General features: G+C 44.0%; 1 protein-coding gene across 7 annotated transcripts in view; it reads right to left on the reverse strand.

Moving 5' to 3' along the window:
- SEC31A (SEC31 homolog A (S. cerevisiae)) overlaps nt 1-21,807 on the reverse strand; it is a 44,815-nt gene that overhangs the window by 16,526 nt on the left and 6,482 nt on the right. For 6 of the 7 annotated variants that reach the window (XM_009325942.1, XM_009325934.1, XM_009325916.1 and 3 more), the window contains exons 1-13: nt 18,262-18,343; nt 16,812-16,973; nt 16,470-16,622; nt 14,787-15,023; nt 14,122-14,196; nt 11,627-11,677; nt 10,775-10,852; nt 8,163-8,238; nt 7,312-7,490; nt 5,277-5,403; nt 4,100-4,245; nt 2,114-2,287; nt 1,374-1,547 (exon numbers count right to left, since the gene is read on the reverse strand). In XM_009325942.1, coding sequence (XP_009324217.1) covers nt 1,374-1,547; nt 2,114-2,287; nt 4,100-4,245; nt 5,277-5,403; nt 7,312-7,490; nt 8,163-8,238; nt 10,775-10,852; nt 11,627-11,677; nt 14,122-14,196; nt 14,787-15,023; nt 16,470-16,622; nt 16,812-16,973; nt 18,262-18,336 — 1,707 coding nt within the window. In that variant the 5' untranslated portion in view covers nt 18,337-18,343. Of the gene's footprint in view, nt 1-1,373; nt 1,548-2,113; nt 2,288-4,099; nt 4,246-5,276; nt 5,404-7,311; nt 7,491-8,162; nt 8,239-10,774; nt 10,853-11,626; nt 11,678-14,121; nt 14,197-14,786; nt 15,024-16,469; nt 16,623-16,811; nt 16,974-18,261; nt 18,362-19,344; nt 19,488-20,830; nt 20,972-21,807 lie in introns of those variants that run through there. The other variant, XM_009325952.1, reaches the window with a different exon arrangement.

The following is a 21,807-nucleotide window of genomic DNA, read 5'->3' on the forward strand; positions in this document are numbered from 1 at the left end:
ATTCCTGAAAGTAGGAGAAAGAGGGAACTCTGGTTTAAAAAGCATTGCTAAGATCACGCCATCTAAAGGACAGCTGCTGCTATTTTCCACAGCCAAATGGGAAATACGCAGCATTGCTTCTCAAGGCAATTCACTGGTTACAAGGAGGAAGGTCAAAGACACAGGAAAGAATAGTAGAGTTAATTGACAATGATGCATTTAAAATCATATGCAATGGCATTAGCAAGGTAATCTTGTACGAACAGGATGAAGGCTTTGTCCCTTCTGAAATCTACCTTAACACCCTGGAGAGAAGGCGAAGGCATGCACAATTATTGACATTAAAAGGGAGAGAACAAAGCCCAACTCCCCCCCACTTTTCAGCCCTTCTTCCTTCCTGCCCCCATTTTTCTGGCAGGCAGTGCTTGAAGGACAGCACTGACAGAGACATGCCTCCGCTTGTGCCAATCTCCTCTGTGTCAGGAGAACACCTGCAGCACTAACACAGCTCTGCTCTCAGAAAAGCCCAGCACAGAGTCCCTGTGTAGAGCAGGGCCAGATGAGCTCCAGCGCTGTTCTGAGGGATTAGGGACTTGGTGATGCTCTTTAAGCATGCAAACAGCCAGGGCTGCCCACTGCACCACACTCGGGTGATGGCCAATGTCGTCTGATGCAGTGTCATCCTCAGGCTAGAGATAAAACCAGGGCATCTGCCTCCCCCATTTCTCCTCCTCCTCCTCCCTGCACAGCCCCCAGCTCCCTTATTAGTCCCGTACTCACCGGGTCTTTCTTCTGGCACAGCTCACTCTCAGCTCAGGCCTGCCTCCCTGCTCCTGTCTCACCCCCTACCCGTGCTGCCTATGCCCCCTTATGCCTGGCTGGGAAGGTGTTTTCATAGTAGGCTGTACCCACAACTGCTGAAATAGGCCCTCAGTTTGCTATAGCCACTGCTCAGCAACTTCTGCAGCCGACAGCAGAGCTGGGGAGGAAATGATCAGCCCAGAACAGGCTGGTGGGCAGCATGAGCAAGCCCCAAGGCCTGCAGGGATGGGACGACATCAGGGACTATGAGAGCAAGCACAGAAAAATCCTGGAGTGCTCTCCCACACAGTCATTCTTGGCACTGAAGCACGTTTTCAAACAAAGGGGGAAAACACCTAATCTTAAGAAGCAGGCTACTTGACAAGGTGTTTAATGGATGTTTCCAGACGAGAAGTAAAGGAGGCAGCTGTACTGATTGAAAAGCAGCACCAGTGACTTTCACCAGAAGGCTCTCGGTAGAGGTATGTCATACAGCCCCAGCTCAGATCAAGAGAAACAAAAAAAATTCCTCTATCCATCACTCTCCAGAACTAAAGCACCACGTCCCTCCCTGACTGCCAAAAAACATTTACCTGTTGGTAATACTGCTGGGCTGGAGCCTGGGGCCCTTGCATCTGTCCAGCCACAGGGCCAGCTCGTCCTTTGGGCATGGGCTGTCTCTCGTATGGTGCCTTGAGGGCCTCCTGTCCCACTGGGAGCTCCCCTTGGGCTCTGCAAAGCCTGTCCCGTAACAGCATGATGTTTGGCTGCAATCAGAAAAGGACAGCGAAGGAAGGTTAACTGCACTGCCTGTCACCCAATGCATCACACCAAGAGGCTGACTGGCCACACACTGATGATCTCTCTCTCAGAAGCCTGCTCTGCTTTATTTAATTGGAATGTCTTTTCTGCATGAGACATGGGGCCATTGGAACTGCCTTACATGTGCCTGCCTCCCGTCTTGGGTTGCATCATTCCCAAGCCAACCTGTCTATGAATACCAGCTGACGGAAGATGAAAAATCAAAAGAAAACAACCAAGTGTCAAGGTACATGTTTCACTGTGTCCGGCTTGTAGGAGGGACAGCTGCCCCTTTGGCAGCCACTGGCTGCAAGGACAAGAGTGTGAAACAAAGAGGGAGAAGAACAAGGCTGTGTACTTCTACCAGCTCAGTGAGGCCAACGCAGGGAGGGGGGAAACAGCCTGACCATCACATACCAAGATGCATTTCAAATGGCAGTCCTGCTGGCTAACTGCACCATGCAGAGACCTTTGTTCGAAGTACACCTGTTCACACAGAGAGAGGGATTAAAAAAATCTGAAGGCCCCATACCTGGTTGGTGTTCGCAGGGAGGAAGGTCAAAGCTGCAGCAATGCTGCCCTGGGCAGCCAGGAGGTTGGCATACTGGCTCATCTTCTCAGCCAAAAGGGCCCCCACAGCATTAGGGTCCACAGCCTGGGTGAGCTGCACGGCTTTGCGCAGGATTACGACTTTCTCTATTAAATCCTGGAAGATCAGGGAAAAAAAACCCACAACTAAGAACAACGGGGTGAAGTAGGCCCTGGCTAACAACTGATGTGGAGGACTGTTCCTCAGAGCAGCCCTGCAGAACCCCTCTCACCCAACGGCAAGCCCGAGCCAAGTGCAGGTTTCCCAGACAGTTACAGCTGCACCGAAGGCACGACTTTCCTAGCACGTGAGATGACAGAACAGCAACCAGCAACCACGCACCAAGTGGCTTCTAACAGCAAAGCCAGCAGCACATCGGGTAGAGTTCAAAGCCAAAAGAACTGCTTTTATTAAACAGGATTTCAGGGCCCTATCAGCACTAAGCATTGTCAACCAAAAGAGTATGCTTTCATAAAAACATCTTATGAGACCCATGAGAGTGAACAGAAAACATCATGCCCATCACTACTATTAGTGCTGGGGTGCCACACATTTATTTGCAGCATTTTAGTAAGTCAGTTCTTAACCATCTTAATCAAAAGAATCTAACAACTCCCGTGGGAGAGTTGTCCATGGTTTTCCGGTTGTTACTGCAAAGATGGTTTTCCTGATATTCACCAGAAATACTCCGTATCTTGCCTTCCTTGCACATCCCCAAATACCAGAGCTGGTCTTGGTTGGGTTTCCTCCTAGTGCTAAGTTACAGGAACATTTTCTGGTCAGTTTTCTCATGTTTTTTGTACTCAGTGTATTATATTGGAAGATGCTACAAATATTCGTTTGCCAATATTAACATGCAATCCCTCTTTAAAAATCTTATAACGGATTTAATGAGAGTGTACCACACCCAGGATTTCAACCATACATCACTAATAAGGACTGTTTACTGACTGTTCAGTAATACATTTTTGTTTTTCCCAACAAATCAGCACCTCAAAAAAGGCAAGTAAAAAAAAAACTTCTATGAGTTTCAGCAATCCCACATCATAGTAAACAAGCAGCCTAATTATGACTCCAACAATATTTTTCAATTTTAGTGTCCAAGAGAGCAAAGCAATGCAATCAAAATGCAAATTCAAACTGAAGGTAAATCTGTAAACGAAGCCCTCACAGTCAAGAGACTGGGAAGTAATTTTGATAATTCAAAAATGGAGAGAGTTAATAATGCAAAGCAAAACTCACATATACTCCAGTTCCTTCAATTAACTAAACAGAGACTCACAGCACTGCCAGGTAACATTATGTACTTTCTAAAACTGGTCCTTCAAAGGCCCTGAACAGATGGAAGAAACTAAGATTATACTATAAAATAAATTATTCCATAATTGCTTCATCTCACTGTCATCAATCCTACTCCCCCAAGATGTTTGCTATATGCAATATATTTCACTGCTAGAACCCAAATCCTGTATGTGCAACCCCCTTGAGAAAAGTCTTATGAGAACCTTCCTACAGTTTTCTCTCCAGATTTAACTCTAATTTATTAGATTTCTTCCCCTGAACATCCAAGCCATCTCTTCCAAAAGCAGAAATGTCCAAGTATTCCCCTAATGCAAAAGATGCAAGCATGCAAAGCCCCTTCTTTACCAAAACACTCTAAGCCCTCCAACTACTTTTACATAAGAAGCATAATAGCACAACTACCCAAAGAACAGAGCAGACATGAGGGCCATTGTGCTTCACAACACATTTTCCAATATCATATTTATGTGTTATTTCTACGAAAGCCACTCATTCCAGAAGGAAAAGGCTTGCATCCTGAGATACATGCAGCTGACAGCATCTAAGCTCTACAGTAGATCATTTGATTTAAGTGCCAAATGATTGCAGTGTGTTACTTCCAACATCTTTCTTAACAGAATTACCAACCTGAAGGGACAAGGGGCTGTTTCCATCCTGAGCTTTCGTCCAACAAGCAACAAGTTTTTCCACGTTGCCGGCACAAATGTAACAGAGACAAGCCTGTGACTGCAGAAGGCTGTCTCCCTCACTCTCCAGCCTGTTACCCAGGAAGTCTAGGAAAAATATGAGCAAAGAAGATGCTGGTGAATCACTTCGGTGATCCCTCCATTACTGCCGAGGCTGGGGAAGCCTGCAACACCTGTTGTGTCTCTGCTTAGCACAGTGAGAAGGGATATTGCCTCTGGGCTCCATTAGTAAGGACACACTCCGGTGTCCAGCACAGATTATCTCATGGGAGCCCAGGACACTTCAGCGGCATTTAACGCCATGGCAGCAAGGACTTGTCAAATGCCTGCAAACCTGAGACAGGTCAGAGGGGACAGTCCATCTGCCAACATGACAAAGGACAAGAGGCCAGGGTTTGATTCTCCCCTCCATCACCCACTTTTTGCAGTCCCTCATTTCAGGAACGTGACTCGAGTGTGCAACCAGCCAAGGAACTGTGATCAACAAAGCCGAGACACTGCTCTCGGCCAATGTGTGCTGGAGTGAGTCGTACAGCTCCCTAGACACCATGGCTGGCATCTGAGGGGCACAGGAGCGTCAGGCACACAGCTATTTGCAATATAACTTCCCTGTGGGTTAAACCCAGCCAGCTGTCTGCCATGCAGCACACATGAGGGGAGGCATGCTCACTGCCTGCGAAAGAGGACTCCTTCCAAGAAGTAAAAATTGCTCTTGGGAAAGAGGAGCGAAGCGCTTCCCTGAAACATTTCCACTTGTGTCCCATGCACAAACATTCCAAGACACCGGTCCCTTGGCTGAGACACCTGTCACATCAACATCACCATTACCCATCTGGAAATGGTAAGACACCAGCAGCTGTACACTACACAGGCAATGCCAGGACACAGCTGCTTACAAGGGTCTGGGTTCTGTGCCCAGAAAATCAGGGAACATACTAGGAACACAGCACCCCAGAGGTTCCTCTCCTCCTCTGCAACAGGACTAAAGAACTATATTATCCATCAAAGAAGCTAGCGAGGCATTACAATAATTTACTGGATGGAAGGAAAACAACTGTGGCAAAGTGTAGTTTTGCTATAAGACGAATAAATGCAGCCAGTCTGTAAAGTGTCCTTACCGCAAAGGGCTGCAAACTCATCTGGCCTGGCGTAAGTGAGCACTGCAGCCAAAGCCTCTCTCCAATTCTGCAGATCGCAAGACTGCACAATCTCTTTCCAGTTCTTCATTACCACTGCAGTGATGAGCTAGACCAGAAGGAGAGAGACCACAGTTAAGACCTTGGTAGGATTTCCTTTGTTTTTTAGGACACAGTATAATTTGTATCTATTCAAGTGTACTCATCCCCACTGTATTCAGGGTCATGGCAGATACTGCACTGCAATTCAACAGCTGTACAAGAGTACCTTTTACTTCAAAAGGAGTTCAGTGAAAATCACAAAACAAGCTCAGTTAACACAGAAAGGCCAATTATTCTTGCTACAAAACGTGCAAAAAAAGAATGCACAAATCTCCACAAGCTGAGATGGCTGCAGATGGTTTTCAGCACTGTTTTTGCAGACAAAGATAACATACCAAGTATTTAGCTATAAATCTTCTACAGAATGCCCAGCAAGAGGTATGAACTTTGTTTGTCAAACTGTTTCATTTGGCTTTAAGCTCTTGGTCTCAGTGAGTGGCAGTTGAAAAGGCTGCTCGAAGGAAGAAGCAAGTTGGCAGCAATATCAACCTGAGCTGGCTGCAGTATCCCTACCCTGCACCCACGCACACAGGCTGCCTGTCCACAGGCCCTCAGAATGAAATTCCAGTTTCTTCCATCTCAAACACTACCTCCGGTTATTTTGCTTCAGACAAAAGACAGACTTGGCAGCTGTGCTGCGATTTAGTGAACAAAGCCCTTGTCATGCCAAGACTTCAAGCTCAGAAACAGCTGAACAAGCAGTAAGTGTGCAGTTTGGGAGCAGAAAAGAAAAAAACACACCTGAACAACAAATGCAAGGTCCTAACTACAAGGTCAACACTCACTTGTTAGCACAGGCACAGATAACTGGTCAGCTCTCCATAAAAATACCTTTTCCCAAAGGATGAACTACAGTGAAGAAATTTCCCACACACTACAAAATTATCCTTCCTCTGATTAGGCCAGAGGCAGGAAAGGAGCTGGGGGTGGGGGAAGAAATCCTGCAGAGTCTTAATACATGAGATTTTCCTCTTTTCACTTGTCCACTACTAGAAATGCAAATTGTTCCTATCTCAAACTGTATCGCAGGTGATGACCAGCAAAATCCCTCTTACAGACCCTAGCCTGTGGTGCTGCGTGCCCTAGCTCCAAGTGACTGTGCTTTGTGGCCTTCAGCCCTGCTCCGGGAAAGCACTTAAGCACATGCCCATTTTATAGGCTGCCTCCTGCTACAGTATAAAATGTCCTTCTTTGACACTGGACTGCTAAAAAGCGACCATGAGCAACTTTCTCCTCTCCTCTAAAAGCAGCCATCCTACCAAGCCAATTGTCCTGTGCTCTTTTAAGGCCACTTCTCCTGTTTCATCCTCCTGTTGCTACTTTCTCATGTCAGTAGTAAAGAAAAAGATTTGAACGAGCAGCATCAGCAATCCCTAGCATTGTAAAAAGCTGAAAAGAATAACAATGAGCTGGCCACTGTCTCCTAGACAAAGGCTGATTGATCTACCCTGGTCATACTTAGCCCTCGTCTGTGCATGCAGTGAAATGAAGCATCGGCAAAATCTGTTAAGACTGATCACAAGCAGAAATCAACATAATGCTGCTGGCATCAAGCATGGGTCAGGTGCAATGCTTGAAAAATGTGACAAGATAACAGACTGAAATGTGTGCTGCTAAGACATTTATCTTTATCAGTGAGAATCTACTAGTGTATATGCAACTCAGAGACACTGGAGACAAGGTAAAGAATACTCTTCCTGTGTACTGATATCCAGGTAGTTTGCCTCTTTTCTCCTTGTCAATGCATTAAAAAAGAATAACAGAAATCCTTCTGCTCTGAGATCTTGTGGGTGACTTGAATACTTATTAGCTTCTCACAGAAATAAACTTATGAAACGTCAAGAAAACTTTTAAGGTGAAAAAGGGAGTTGCCAAAGGCCTACATGTATGTTGTTTCTTAACTGAAAAAACATACCCTGGTAATTTTGCTCTGCATCTTAGCAAAGTACTTTTCCTGTGTCCTAGAAAGCAGCTCTTGTCCGCCTGCGATGGCCAAGATAATGGCATCAGCCATGCGGTTATCGTGCAAGCAGAGATCTACTGCGCTCTCAAAGTTACCCGTCAGCAAAGCCTGGGTAATCAAACCGTCCACATCTGTAACAAGAGAGGAGTGCATTTTCAAATGATGACAAAAAAGTCACTTAAATATGCAACAGCAGGTGATTCTGTCCAACTGTACAACACTGTGCAAAATTCTCTGCAAACCAGCCTGCTCCAGACAGGTACTTATAGGTATGCTCAAGTTCATCTCCGGTCTCAAACACACTATGATCACAGCCACATCAGGTGGCACTGTCAAGCATCACTTACCTTGCTGCAGAGCAAGATGCTAGTAAATGCTAGCAAGATGCTAGAGGTCTAAATGATCTCTGAAACAACTACCCTGCATACAGTGCCAGAAACAAAGTCAAACCTAGATGGGGGTCAATGGCTTCTGTGTTATTCAAGATCCCCTGGGAGTTTCTGTACAAACAGCGATGTTAGCACTTCATGCCTGATCAGGCGTGTGTTCTTTTATATCAGAAATCACTCAGAGTAGCTGCATTTCAGCGATGGGGTATACAAGTGCTGTATACTTCCTTTCCTTCCCTAAAGAAGCTGCATTTTCAAGTGCCTCGAGACTGCTGTGAAATGAACGGAGTTAGAGGCAAGTCATGATAATCCTTCACAGTCTGTGCAGAAATTGCCTTCTCACTGGAACACCAGTATCAATGTCAGTATAAATATCAGCACATACAATGAAATCAATATCAAGGGTTTTTTTACCTCCACTAACAGAGATGTTAAACGTCTTCTTTGCAGGTCCCAAATCTTCAGTTTCTTGTTTATGGTCCTTCACCCTCTAACAGAAAGGAAAAGCATAATTTTTGAGATTATGTAAGCACTTAGACTATACATACACATTAAAAAAAATATGGCTTTTGCATTACAAGTTAAGGATAGACCTTCAGACTACGAATTGCCTAAGAGATCATTAACTTAGAAGGGAAGAGTATACCTGTCATTTGTTAGAACACTGTTTGAGCACAGGATAATCAACTTCCCCTGGTGCCTGTACAAAGTCACCTCTCCTAAGCACACTGTGAAAGGCCTAGGCTTATCAAAGGACCTCCAGTGAATGTAAACACAGCATTATAAAATCATTGTTCTGAGAGATCAGAGTGGACCATTTTTAAAAAATGGATGCCAAGGGGAAAAAGCGCTGGAAGCCCCAAATTTCTAGCCACCAGGGAAGGCTTATGCAAGCACAAGTGTGCATACCTAGAGATCACAGATACCAACAACGAGACACGTGGATCCTGGGTATTGACTTGCATATGTGCATTCATGCCCATATACACACAACCCCCTCAAAGCAAAACAACAGCCACAACCACAAAATCAGAAACCACCTCCCTTCCCTCCTCTTTCAACTTCAATCCCCACCAAGAACAGTCTGCCATAATGCTACCTAGGTTTCACTTTGCTCCACTTAGACTTTCATCCTTGAAACGCTCAGCACTAGGCATACACCCTAGTTTAATTAAGCAAAACACATGAACACATGCTTAATTTTCAACACAGAAGTCCAGCATGGTCCACACAGACTTAAGTGCTTTGCACTCAGTACAGGAGTGCTCAGCAGACAGAAGCTGATTTTTATAAAATTCCCCCAGGAATTAAGATAGAGAGCATTTCCTGCAAGTACTTGGATTTTGGGATTTCAAACAAAACCTTTCAATAATAAAAACATAATACCAAGAGGGAAGTCTCTCTCTACCATCAATTTTCACATTATAGCCTAAGAGTAGTGCAGAAATTGTCCCACAAACTGCCTCCTCTGTCATAAACCAGTGTGCTAGTACATGCAGTGGGAGTTCAAGAGTCTGCTGAGAACACCCTGCTTATATGCTGATCTGTGAAATTGTACTTCAGAGGACGAAGAAAAGTACACAGTTGACCACGAACAGGCATTTGGGATGGGGAGGCAAGTCTGAAACAAGCTTTATGTTTGGCTCATGAAAGGAGGCAGCATCTGGAAAATTATTTTGCTGTCAGATAACGCATGATGTGTTTGGTATCAGTTGAGAGCATGTTGTCACTATCACGGGAATAATGTGCCCATCCAGTTACTTTATGTATGTGACAGCACTCCCCGATGCATCATCGGTGCCTTCAGGCCAATCTCACAAATATTAACCACCCATGCTGGTAGGCTAAGGTCATGTTTGGCTGTGAATTCTCTCCTAGAAGAGATGCTTGTTATCAGACATCCAATATCTTCATGATTACATACAGCAAAATCCTTACGCAGTCAGACGTAGTGTCTGCCACTACAGCATCTAATGAATTAACAAACAATCAAGCACCTAATCTAAGAAGAGCGCTCTGTTTTGGAGTCCTTAACAGGCTGTTATATGGAGTCAACAAGTGCACTAGTGCAACATGCATGAGCCATAAACCACCGTTCTCATCTTCACAGACAACTGCAGGCAGGCACCAAGCACAGGTTTGAGCACAGGGAGCACAGGTAGTTTTGGGCTAACAGTTCAAATCTTAAATAAAAAGGGGGACTGAGGAAATGGGGGAGAATGAAGCTGGCCTGTTCACACAGTGATATTAGTATTTTCAGTGCTATTAACCTCACACGGCAGAGGCTGGGTCTTTAGTTCTAAATATAGACCTGTCCCCATATTTAAAACACAGGACTGAAAACAATGCTGCTCAAATGGACAGAAATGAACAGAAGCTGTAGGATCCCAAAGGCAGACATGGTAGAGCACAAACTGCCTGTGACAAACCTGGCTGAACTGTTGCAACAGACATTCTAAGGCAGCTAGCTCCTAAAGCCCTGATACTCGCTGTTCAGGTGCAAAGGGGATGGATGGTACTGTGATGTTGGTGGGAGCAATGCAGAGAACGGATGTTCCCCCTCTCCTCCAGTACCACAGCTGCATCTCTGCAAAGGGTTATACCTAGAAACAGGGCAGTAATAGCTGACAGCTTGGTAATAATCAACCAGAGGGAGGGAAGAAAGGAATGAGGGGGGTGGGGAAAGAAGGAATGCATTAGAGTTGTGGCAGCAGATCATTTAGTACGTGTTAGGGAAATGTCAGAATGAAAATTATGGCCAAATAAAGTCCCTGAGTCTGGTGCCAACTGGACTGTTACAAGACGAGCTCGTTATTCATTGCCACCAAAATCTATTCGCATGTCTGAGGCTGATGAGAAAATCTCAAGCAACTTAACAAGAGCCCACATTTTAATCATTCCAAATAACTTCTTGTATTTCCATATATCCTCAGCACTATGAAAAGCCAACAAAATAAAATGCTCTTAATAGTAATAAAGTAAATACACAGGAGGTCAAGAGGGTTAGTCTAGACAGCAACAGGTACCTCTCCCAAGAACTGCTCCTCTGTAGCCTGGCCTTCATCCCCCTTGTTCGGCACAGATTCATCAGATTCTGCGGGAGCCTTCAGCAGAGAGAAGATGCCATAAAAAAAAGCCAGCAAAAGAGGAAGAAATACTTTACGCTGCAGAGTATAGCCACCTTCCCACCAACAATAGCCAGAACCAGACTGCAAATCACAGAATGCATTGGCAATATATGCTTGAGTACGACAAACATGGCAGAGGCCCTCCATTTCCTTGCTCTTTGTCATTGCACAGTACCTTGTGCTGTTTCCATCTTAGCTGCCTGAAAACATGCAGCAAAACTTTTCTTCGCCATTAGGCAACTACAGATGACATCCGAAACGTCTATGACACAAAAGCAATGCAGGCCCCTGTTGTAGACTCAGGCCACTGCAATTACAATGGGCAATGCCTAAACTGTATTTATCACTCTTGCAGGGAAGTGTTACGGGACCGCACCCTCAGTCCTGCTTTTTTTAATGCCTGGGGAAGGTGCTGCTCTTGAAACCAGGCAGCAAGGCTCTGCCCTACCTACCAGCACAAAATGTCACAGTGGGCAAGACACAGGCAACAAAAAGGAAAAGTGGAGGGACATCACTGAGACCCTGAGCTAAAACCTGTGACTGACAGCCCTTCTTTGGGAAAGGGGGGGCCATTTGAGTGGAAAAAAGTGGTTGTTTTTTTAAATAAGTACCTTCATCCTACTGAATGTAGGAACTTGTCATATACTGGGTTATTTGTGACAACTACCAAGCGGAAAGAAAAATTATTCTTACTTTGCACCTTACCATGGCATTATAAAACTAAACAGAGCTGTACACGTGTTTGCTTACCTCTCCCAAGTCACCATCTGCAAGACCATCTTTATTCAGAGTGGATATAATCTAGAAAACAACAAAGATTTAAGTAAATGCCCTTTTATTTTAGAGAAGCAGACCTCTTGCTCATCTCTCGGATTGCAAAACTGGCACATGTAGCTAATATGTTGCTTGCAGAACAGTTAACATGAAACTAAAGCCATTTCCTTTCCCAGCCTGGTGATAGATTTACTGCTAAATGCCCTGCACCCCAAGCTCTGATGGAAACAACAGCTGCTCTATGCCTTTAAACCTTTAATTTTTAACTCAAGGTCCTCAAACCTCACTAGAGCTGCTGGAAACCACAGTAATAAAAATAGTATCAGAGCATGCAGGACAAAACCCTCTGCCTGCTCTGGTTAGGGAAAATGAAGCGGTGACAATCCTTGTGGAGCAGGGAGCCTGTCAGGAAGCTGTGGTTTCAAGCACAGCAGGCATATGGCTGTGGGCTAGGATTTTCCAAGGTACGGCAGAGTTAAAATGCCCAGCTTTTACTGCTTTGTGAAGCAAATCATGACTCCAGATTCAATTAGGGCCTTCAAAAATGCCAATTTTATATATAGAGTTTAGAATACATGCACAAAATATATTAGTTTGGCATCTGGGAGCCTGGGTTTCCTAACGCTGCTAATGTTATCTACTGTTTTTAGTATCCCAGGGCTTTAATTTACCCTTGTAGGCTGGTTTTCACAAAAAGCTGAGCTCAAATTGCTGGAGAGACTTTTCTCTTTCTTTTTTAATCATTAGTTTACAGTAGAAAGCAGAAATCCAGAACTTGACTTGCATATGAGAATCACAGGTTTTAAGAAGATAAAAACAAAATACCATGTTCTTAACAGCTTATTCCAAGAAGTTGAAATCTGTGACCCTCTTTATTTCCTTACCATACCAGTAACATGAAAAACAAGTTGAGATTTAGTGAGTTTATCACCTGGGTATCACAAATTTTCAGACAAGCTGTCCTGTATGGTTTCTTGACACTAAAAAAACATGGATTAAACTTCAATGTGGAATGCTTTGTTGAGAAACAGCTACATGAAAACATGGCCTTGCAGCTCCCCTCATCTGTTCCTCAAATACTGAAATAACGGGGTAGGCCCAGCATTTCAGGCCACTCAATTCATTTTGAATTGAATTCAATTCGCCCAGCTTCTCCCCATGCACAGGGCATATCAAACCCAGAGCAACAGCAGCAGTGGGCTCCAGTCTGCATGAGGCTGCTCCGCAGGACCACTACTAAATTTCAACTGGATTTTCTAATTGAGATCTGCTTTTCAAAAACAGGATTTCCCTTGCTGTGCTCACCTTTGACTCATGAAACAAAAATTTAGAAGCTGAGGACAGACTGTTAGCAAAACCATGATTTTTTTCTGTAATCATAAGAAGTTGGCCCTGGAGGCCATTTAATTTGTAACCATAATGACATTTTTATGGAGCCACTCGTAGAAAATAAAACATTAGTCTGATACAATGAAAATGAGTCAAACATTCAAATACACTGAATCAGAACTGAAGAAATACTGGACAGTTCCTGGGTGCAGCACTGAAAGGAACAAAGAGCCAAAATGCACAGCAGATCTCAGTGTTACAGGGGGATACAAGAATCTTCTTCCAACTTGGAAGAAAGCTCTATACTTAAGATGTGCAAGTTGCTTCCTGGTAATTCAAATTTTGCCTTTCCAAATGTAACCAGGTTTGATTTTTGTTTTCTTTTTTTGGTAAAAATGAATGGTGTCCCCCACAAAAAAAAGGACTATTCCAGGTTTTCCAAGGTGGTTAATGAAACCCTGAAGACTGCTTACGTGTTCTTCAACTAGAAACCCTAAAACCAGATCAGATTCCATGATGCTACAGTAGAAGGATGTCACATAAGAGTGACATGAATAGCTTGAACCAACAAATATCAAAGCTTCTTGATAGGTGAGAATTTCAGGTCAACATTGGACAGTCAGATGCAGACACACCTCTGAAGTCTGTTGCCTGCTTTGAAATTTTCATTGAACATCCACATTGCAAGAAGATGACATAGCTAATTAAAAAAACAACAAAGCAAACTGCTTGCTGTAAGAATTCTGAAGTTGCTCAGGAGTTGTTTATCTAGACAAAATTTAAAGAGCAGAGGAAGATTTCTAGTGTCCTTTGCAACAAAGGAATTCCTTAAATAAGACAACTGTTCAAGTCAGCCATGTTTAAACAGAGGCTCCAGCACCATGGGTAACAGTTGTATTATGGCTATCAGGAGAGTTGCAGCACTGACAAATACTATCTGCTGGGAAACGGACCGAAAATAATGTTGTATAAAAATGTTTATTGTATTGAATAGCCTGTGGATACTGGTAATTGCTCGTCCAGTCCCACAGGTAAATGAGCACTTCAACCATACGTGGCATCATCAACATTTTAGGCTGTACTCTGCAGATACCACTATCAATAAAGCATTTAACACAAGCAGAGCTTCCAGGCAAATTTACCTTCTTCCTCAGATTCTCCTTCCTGTATCCCAAGAGCTCAAGGTATTTAACACGTGAATCTTCTTCAAAGTTCACCTTTAAAAAACAGAAGTTAAAGAATATATTGCAATTCACAATTTTTCATTTTCTCCCTCACTGGCTTTTTACTTGACTGGCACAAATTACCCAGTGAGAGCTAGTGGCTGTGGAGACTGAGTGTAATAAAGAGAACTGAAGAGGTCTTTAGTGACTTGGGCACCTGAGCAGGTAGGCAAGGCTTCAATCTGGTTATTGTAGGTGATCAATCTGCTTATCTTCTTCACTTGGAAACCTCTAAATGTTCCTAGCGAGCAGTGAAAAGCACATCTAAAGCTGTCCCAAAGCTTTATCCCTTCTCACCGGCTCCCTGTACAAAGATGTACTGATGGAGGATGTCAAAAACCACAGGATACCTTCCCCCAAGCCTTGGCTTCTGCCATGATTCCTCACAAAACCCACAAACACCCCTGGCCCTGAGGACCTTCTTTCTTCTGGTGGGCCATCTCCAACAACAGGGCTTATGGGCACTATTCCCACAGCCTACACTTTTGGTTCCCAGCTAAAACACCATAATGCGCAGAAGGAACCATTTCTGCACTGGCTTTCCAAGTCAGTGGGGAACTCCTGAACTGTTGTTATCCTGTTACCTTTAGGAAGGCCCACACGTTTTTCTCAAAGTCAGCCTGGGCCATGTCGATTTTCTTCTGGCAGTAGCTGACAAAGCCTTCGGACTGCACAGCCTCCTGCAGCTGGTTCGAGCGGGCCAGGAACTCCTTCTCTGTTACAACCTGGCTCACGTAGACATGGTGACGCTGCTGCTGCTGCTCGATGCCTGGCTGCTGCTGAGACTTGGCATTCTCAAATGTAACCAGCTTGCCTCCAAACTGGAATTAAGGCACACATGCAGTATGTAAAAATACAAGTATACACTGGAATGTATATGAAAAAGTATGTGCATATGTATGCACGTGATTTATATAGGGTATATATACTTATCATCCAATAGACAAACATTCCTGACATCAACTCATTGATTTTTTTTTTTCCCACCACTCCATATTTCTATGCACGTAAGGAGCTTACTGAATAAGTGGGTGCACATTTAATAAGATTTATGAGCATAGCTACTCCTCTGCCTGTTTTTTCTCAGGCAAAAGACTGATTAGAGACTGAGAACTGGAGCTGTGGGTCTGTACAGTGCCCAGCAGAAATGGAGTATCTCATGATATTGCAATGTAATTACCAAAGAAACCTATACATCATTAAATAAATGCTCACACATGACATCTGCCCTGCTCTTAGCAGGCTGTTTACCAGTTAAAAGCCTACTGAGAGATGGGCAGTTTGGAGAGACATAAAATCAACAGAAGAAAAAAAAAATTAGAAGGGGCTTATAATATTATTTAATTCTATAGCTCGAAGTTAATTTACACAGGCCAGTGCAATAAATGACAGAGTCAGCATTACAAAAAGCAAAAAGCCTAGCCAAGAAAAAGACGGACAGCTGGCTCCTGGAAAACCAGTATGAATAAGGGAATAAACACCATTATAAAATGACACATCAGTCAGTGGCTAGGCAACATCACTTCTCTTTGATAGGAGAAAATTGCATTTAATTTGTGCATCAGATTGTGAATAAGCAGACATACGATGCTGAAAATTGAGCAGTATTTCAGCAAAGAAATCCATTTCAAGTGGACAGGCTAAAATTTTCAGGAGATCCCTAAGAAGTGGCCTGTGGGTCTAGAAAATAATCCAAAGGTGGAGCCAAAGAGCAGATGACTCTGCTCTCACAAAAAGCAGGGCCTTGCCGCCCTCCCACCTGGCTCCTCTGCAAATCAACCAGCCATGGAGGAGCCTAGCCGTGTGCTGCTACAGCGACTCCTGCTACTTTGATCAGAGCTAACCTGAATATTCTCCGCCACACTGACTCACATAACAGCTTCAAACTGCACTCAAGTCTCAGATACTTGCCCAGTTTGGTCCCGTTCCCCCCTCTCAATGTATATTTGTTTACACCAAAGCAAGCACTGCGCATAAATAAAAGCAAAGCCCTAATCCCAAAACAACAAGAAACAAATGCCTGTTGGCAGCAAAACACCTCCTTGTTTCTTTTTCCCAAGCATTTTTGTCATGCTTTTGCTGGCTTGCTGTCCTAAGCGCCCAGTCTGGAAGCCGCCACGAGCATCTCCCGCCATGACAACAAACAGAGGAAGTTCTACCAAGGTGGAGCACAACATTGAATTCCCCTCTTCCAAAAGTGTTTTGCAGGTGCCACACTATCTCCCTCCCTGCCTGGCCAACCATGCCCAGCCTTGTCTCCTGCTTACTGAGAACGATGCTCCCACAGGTCGCCGGATCCATTTGGGTGGTTTCTTTAGGGGCAAAACAACACTCTGTGGGGTGGTCTGCTGAGGAAGCTGCAGGGGTGGGAGGGGCTGTCCTGTACCAAATGGATCGAGGTTCCCAAAAGACGATGAAAGCTTCAATAACAAAAGCGGAAAAAAACAAAAAAGTGATATATCTCCAATAAACTAAACGTACGCATTTATTTGTACTGGATTGGTACTCCTGCAAGTAGGGTTGCAGACAGCCACTGAAGACTTCCCATGAGCCCATGTTTCCCCCCCCCCCCTTTCTGTCCATATTCTTAGCTAAATGTTTCTCAATACCTGGTCAACTTGCTTCTGCCTCAAGGCATCTGTGCTTCCTCCCATGATGGAGTAAATGCTGATCCGCCCGTCGAAGGAAGCCGCAGACAAGACAGCAGGGTTCCTGGGACACCACTGGATATCAAAGCACCACTGTGTGTTCGTGGGCAACTCATACAGCACCTGGGCAGCAAAAACAAGTCCGACAAATCAGGGTTTTTATGAAGCACCACATACAACAGCAACAATTCTCCTACCTGCCCTAAGATCAGTCTGCTCTTCTTGCCCCCAGCAGCCTCCATGTCACCATACACACTAACAGCGGGCAAACCCTGACAATCACCAAACAGGAGATTATCACACACCACTGCTTAATTTCCTTATCCTCCCATTAAATCTTCTGTTTAATCCACACAGGACAAACTATGCAGGCGGGATATGTCTGCGCTGTCCCACTGCAAGATGTGAGCTGCTGCTGATATTCATGCTAGCTCATTCAGAGCTAATTTGGGTATCTCTACACATTACATGGAGACACTTCCAGGCTCCAAAGTAAGTCTGTTTTTGCAGGAAAATTGGAAAAGTTAAAACCTGCACTCTGGGCAGACAGCCTCTCCTGCCCTGGAACGGACAAGCCCATCACTGCAGCAGACATTTAACCATAAAGTAGGAGAAACTCAAAGAGCAAAATGCTAACTGGCTTGCTGTCTCCCAGGAAACTGGTTTTTATTTTTAATAAAAACACGTAATAGGCTTCATCCATATGTAAAGCCTTCCTAACAGCACAGGATCCAGCTCAGATAACTCATTTACCGCCCCACAGCTTTTGTACTTTTGGGCCAATGTCTGACTTTTAGAAACACTTCTCACTCTGTCCTCCAGGATTATGGCATGCTGCAGGCAAGGAGCCCTCCAGCATGCCTGAAGCCCTTCTTGTGGTCTAGGGGCAAACACTCAAGTTGTCTGAAAAAAGGATCTGCATTCCCTTTGAAAGGTATCCGCAGGCCCAAAAGGACGGGGTGGTAACACATTCAAGTGGCCCTTGCTGATCTACCACTATTGTAGTAACCTACAAAATCCCCCTGGTTTGGATAAAAATTTTTACACTTACAGAAGGAAAAAGGCAATTGCAACAGTAATCCAGCCACATCAGGCCCAAACCAAAAGAGTAGGAAGCAAATACTTAGTTTAAGTGGGGCCATTTCTGTCCCTTATAATGAGCAGGGACCTTACTACTTAGCAGGAGAGAAGCAGTAAGGACAAACATGTACTATCAGCAATACCAGGAAGGAATCCTGCACCACTAGAACAAGCTCAGAAGGCACATATACCAAACACAAGTACATAGGATAGGGAGAAACATCCCACGGAAGCATCATTCTTAGGAACACAAGCACACCAACACCTGCTTTGCATATGCCACTGTGCCACCTCTGAACAGAGATTTTTTTAAGTGGTGTGCATACAATACCTCGCCTGTGTTAGGGTTGGAGCAGAGAATTTTAGCATCCTTCCCACAGCTAAGTAGCAGCTCCGAATCCGCCATACTCCAAGCAATGGCCAATATACCCCTGTGTGAAAAGTCACAACCAAAAAACGTTCAATGTAAATGCAAAATGGTGATAATTAAAACATATTTATAAATTGAGTTTCTACATTAGCTGAGCATTCCACCTCAAAATGCCCTCACTACTCCTTCCTCTTACAAGAGGAGAAATTTTTCAATGTTATCAGCACTTTATTTATTGAAATAGATGCTTTCTATTTTCTGCATGAAGAGGTATAAAGGTGCAGCCATTGTATCTGAAAATCAAATGCAACAGTCATGCAGGAGAACCTGGACACCAATGTAACAAAATGGTTTTTTGCCTGCAGTATCGTTAACATACAGTGTGCAAACCTGTAGGTAAGTTCAATGACTATGAAGTTTGTCAGCTTTTTTTTATTAGCAGGAGATTCAAGTCAGCAGAACCACTGGCAACAGTTTTGGTAGAAGCCGTAACACAGACTTATTGCTGTTCTCTCTCCTTAAATCAGGTGCTGGTTTTGGGCAATAAGGAAAGTTTCACTAACAATTGAGGAAGGACGAGAATTCAACAAGAATCTTTCCTTGTACCCAAATTTAAAGCATTTAGGGGACTGAGGGGCAGAGAGACTGTGCATGTCTACACGAGGGTGTGCCCAGGTGCACCTTCAGTCCATTATTCAAGCAAAATCAACTACTACTAACTCTTTACACCTCAGCTCCCTCTTCTCGAGAAGCATAGAAACAAACTAGCAACTTCAGTGTTTAAGCAGGATGGTGGTGTTTTTTATTTTGGGGTCTGTTCCCTTCAAACCATCAGGCCAAAAAAGGCAAGCCTTTCAGGACACAGGGTTGGTTAGTCAGCAAGCCAGCATATAACACTGCCTGCTGCTGGAATCGCCACCTTCAACTAAGTGAGCCTTCACAGGGAACTGAGCAAGTGAGATGTACAAACTAGTACGCAGTCACCAACAGTGCAAACACCATGGAGCAGCAGGCTACATAAGACTCATAGAATCATACTCCCACCTTGTATGGCTTTCTAGGACACGAAGTGGCGAGGATGCAAATCTTAGGTCCCACATCTGAATCACAGGCAACCTGTCATCCTCCGAGGCCAAAACCATCTGGGTAGCAACATCAGGGTGCCATGCCAGGCCTGAGCAGTGCATCTGAGGGACAACATTGTGCCACAGCATAAAATAACTAAGCAGCACTAAAGGACAAAAGACTACTAGCCTAAATATGTCTACATGCACGGTAAAACATTGTTGCGATGGAATTTGCAGCTGTGTTTCTGGGCATTATTTCTGACTGCATTCAGATTGGGATACTCTCCTCGTTTCTGTGAGTGAGGAGACTTCCGGCTAGTTTCCCAAGGTCCTCTCAAAGAGATGACTTTGCACTGTCTTGTTCACAATCTTATGTTTTAATGCTAGAAAACTGTAAAGCCTTCTGTACAACCCTTTTTCTCTAGTATTTTTACTGATATTTCAATAAAAGCCATCGTCAGGCAGAGGTTATTGTCATGTGAACATTGTATCACTAGACTACAATCACATGATGAAGACAGCCTACTGTGCTGCTGTTATGTTAGGCAACAAAAACATAAAACATTGAGTTACACAGTTTATCAGAGTAAGAGTGCAGTGACCAAGCAGCTACTTCAGGAGCACCCATTTGTAAATTTTGTTTTGAACTCTTGCTACCTCTTCAAAGTTTGTTATAGCAATATCCCATTCAAAGTATACAGAATTATACAAATATGTCACTCTCCACAAGTTCAACAGGCTTTTTTTTTTTTTTTTCTTTTTACATTTACACTGCCTGATGAGCAGGCATGGTGGTTGCAACTATATGAGGCAGTGTCCCCTGTAACCCGCTCAATGACAACACTCCTCTGTGGCACTCTCCACCACAGACCCTGCCCTCTCCAAGCTCGGCTGCAGTCTGCTCCCATTTCCACATCCAGACCAGCAGAAGCACAGGCCCCAGCTCCATCAGTAATCAGTGTCCTGCCAGGGCTCAGCCTTTGTGCTCATCCCACCTGCGATGCCAAGGAGGAAGCCCTCTCTGCCTGAGCACTAAGTCATGATATCACCTGCTCTGTGAAACTAGATGTGCTCACCCAGAGCACATCACCTGCAACCTCATCTCTCCAGCACACAAAACATGTCATTTCTGACTAGCTGAATAAAAATCTTTCTGTGGTAGCCCCAAATAGATCAGTAATGGCTTTCTCCAAACTAGCTTATCACCCTGATAGGAAATCTGAGTGTCTTGCCTTGCTTCAATCTGCATCTGCCTATTTTCGTTTAAAATGTTGACAATCCCTCTGCATATACATAGCCTTTTAAGAGAAAGCATTAGATATTCAGCATGTCGTATAAAACTGGGCCAGGCACTAGTATCTTTATGTCATGTAAGAAGGGGTGCTGTGACCTGTCCCTACATGCCAAGAGGAACCCCACACCTCTCCACAAGCACCTGTGCAGCCGCACAAGAGCTAACTCACCCGGTTATTGTGGTCACTGACTTTGATGATGGGTTCATTCTTCCTGAGATCCCACACGGTAGCTCGGCCGCTAGGGCTGGCAGATGCCAGGATGTGCTGGACTTGCCTGTTCCATGCGATGCAGCTGATGTCCTCAAGAGGCTGTCGCACACACAGAACAGCCTGTCACAACCTTTCCAAATCGAAGACTCAAAACCTGTTATTTTCAGGACTTGCTAAATGACTAATCTGCAAGGAGACTCACCCCAGGTACTGCGTGTGTTGTGGTTTCCTATGTACACACGCTGTAGAGTAGAATGCCTGAAAACCACAATTTATGAACTGCTAGTATTTCTCTGTAATATCCGCATTTTCTGCTTTACAATATGATACATTAGTCACTTAAAGACGACTAAGCACAACTGTCTTCAAGAACAGAAAATTACTCCATGAAAGTATATCCGGGTATATAAACTGCTCTTTTGCCTCAGATTATTAGGTTTTGACTTATAAAAAATGTTTGGCTTGGAGAAATTCTGTGGTTTTTTTTTATCCCCCCCCCCTGCTTATTTTTAATCCAAGAATTAAAAGCAATGTTAACCCAGTCTTTGTTGCACTATTATTTCCAGCTGCCATTAAATATATGGACTAAAAGATTTCCCAGCCTAAAAAAATTACTATTAAACATAAAAAATCCTATACAGGGACTTTTAACTAAGGTGAGCATCCTCCAAAATGCCCACATGATAATAGATGACTCAGACCAAACAAAGTATCCAAACCCACAGAGTTTAAACTAAAAACCTTTTAACTGAAGATTACTTCTCATCCCATTTCCTCACTTTGTTGTCTCCAAATTATCATGCAGTAATAAACCCATTTTCCAGTAACCACAAACTTCTTGTGCAATTTTGTAACAGCTATAGAAACGTACACGCATTGAAATAACTTCCTCCCATTCTTCTATCTCCTTCACAAGGCACAAAGTACAAAAGGCT

This window comes from Pygoscelis adeliae, unplaced genomic scaffold, assembly GCF_000699105.1.
Source record: "Pygoscelis adeliae isolate BGI_AS28 unplaced genomic scaffold, ASM69910v1 Scaffold610, whole genome shotgun sequence".
Lineage (NCBI taxonomy): Eukaryota > Metazoa > Chordata > Aves > Sphenisciformes > Spheniscidae > Pygoscelis > Pygoscelis adeliae.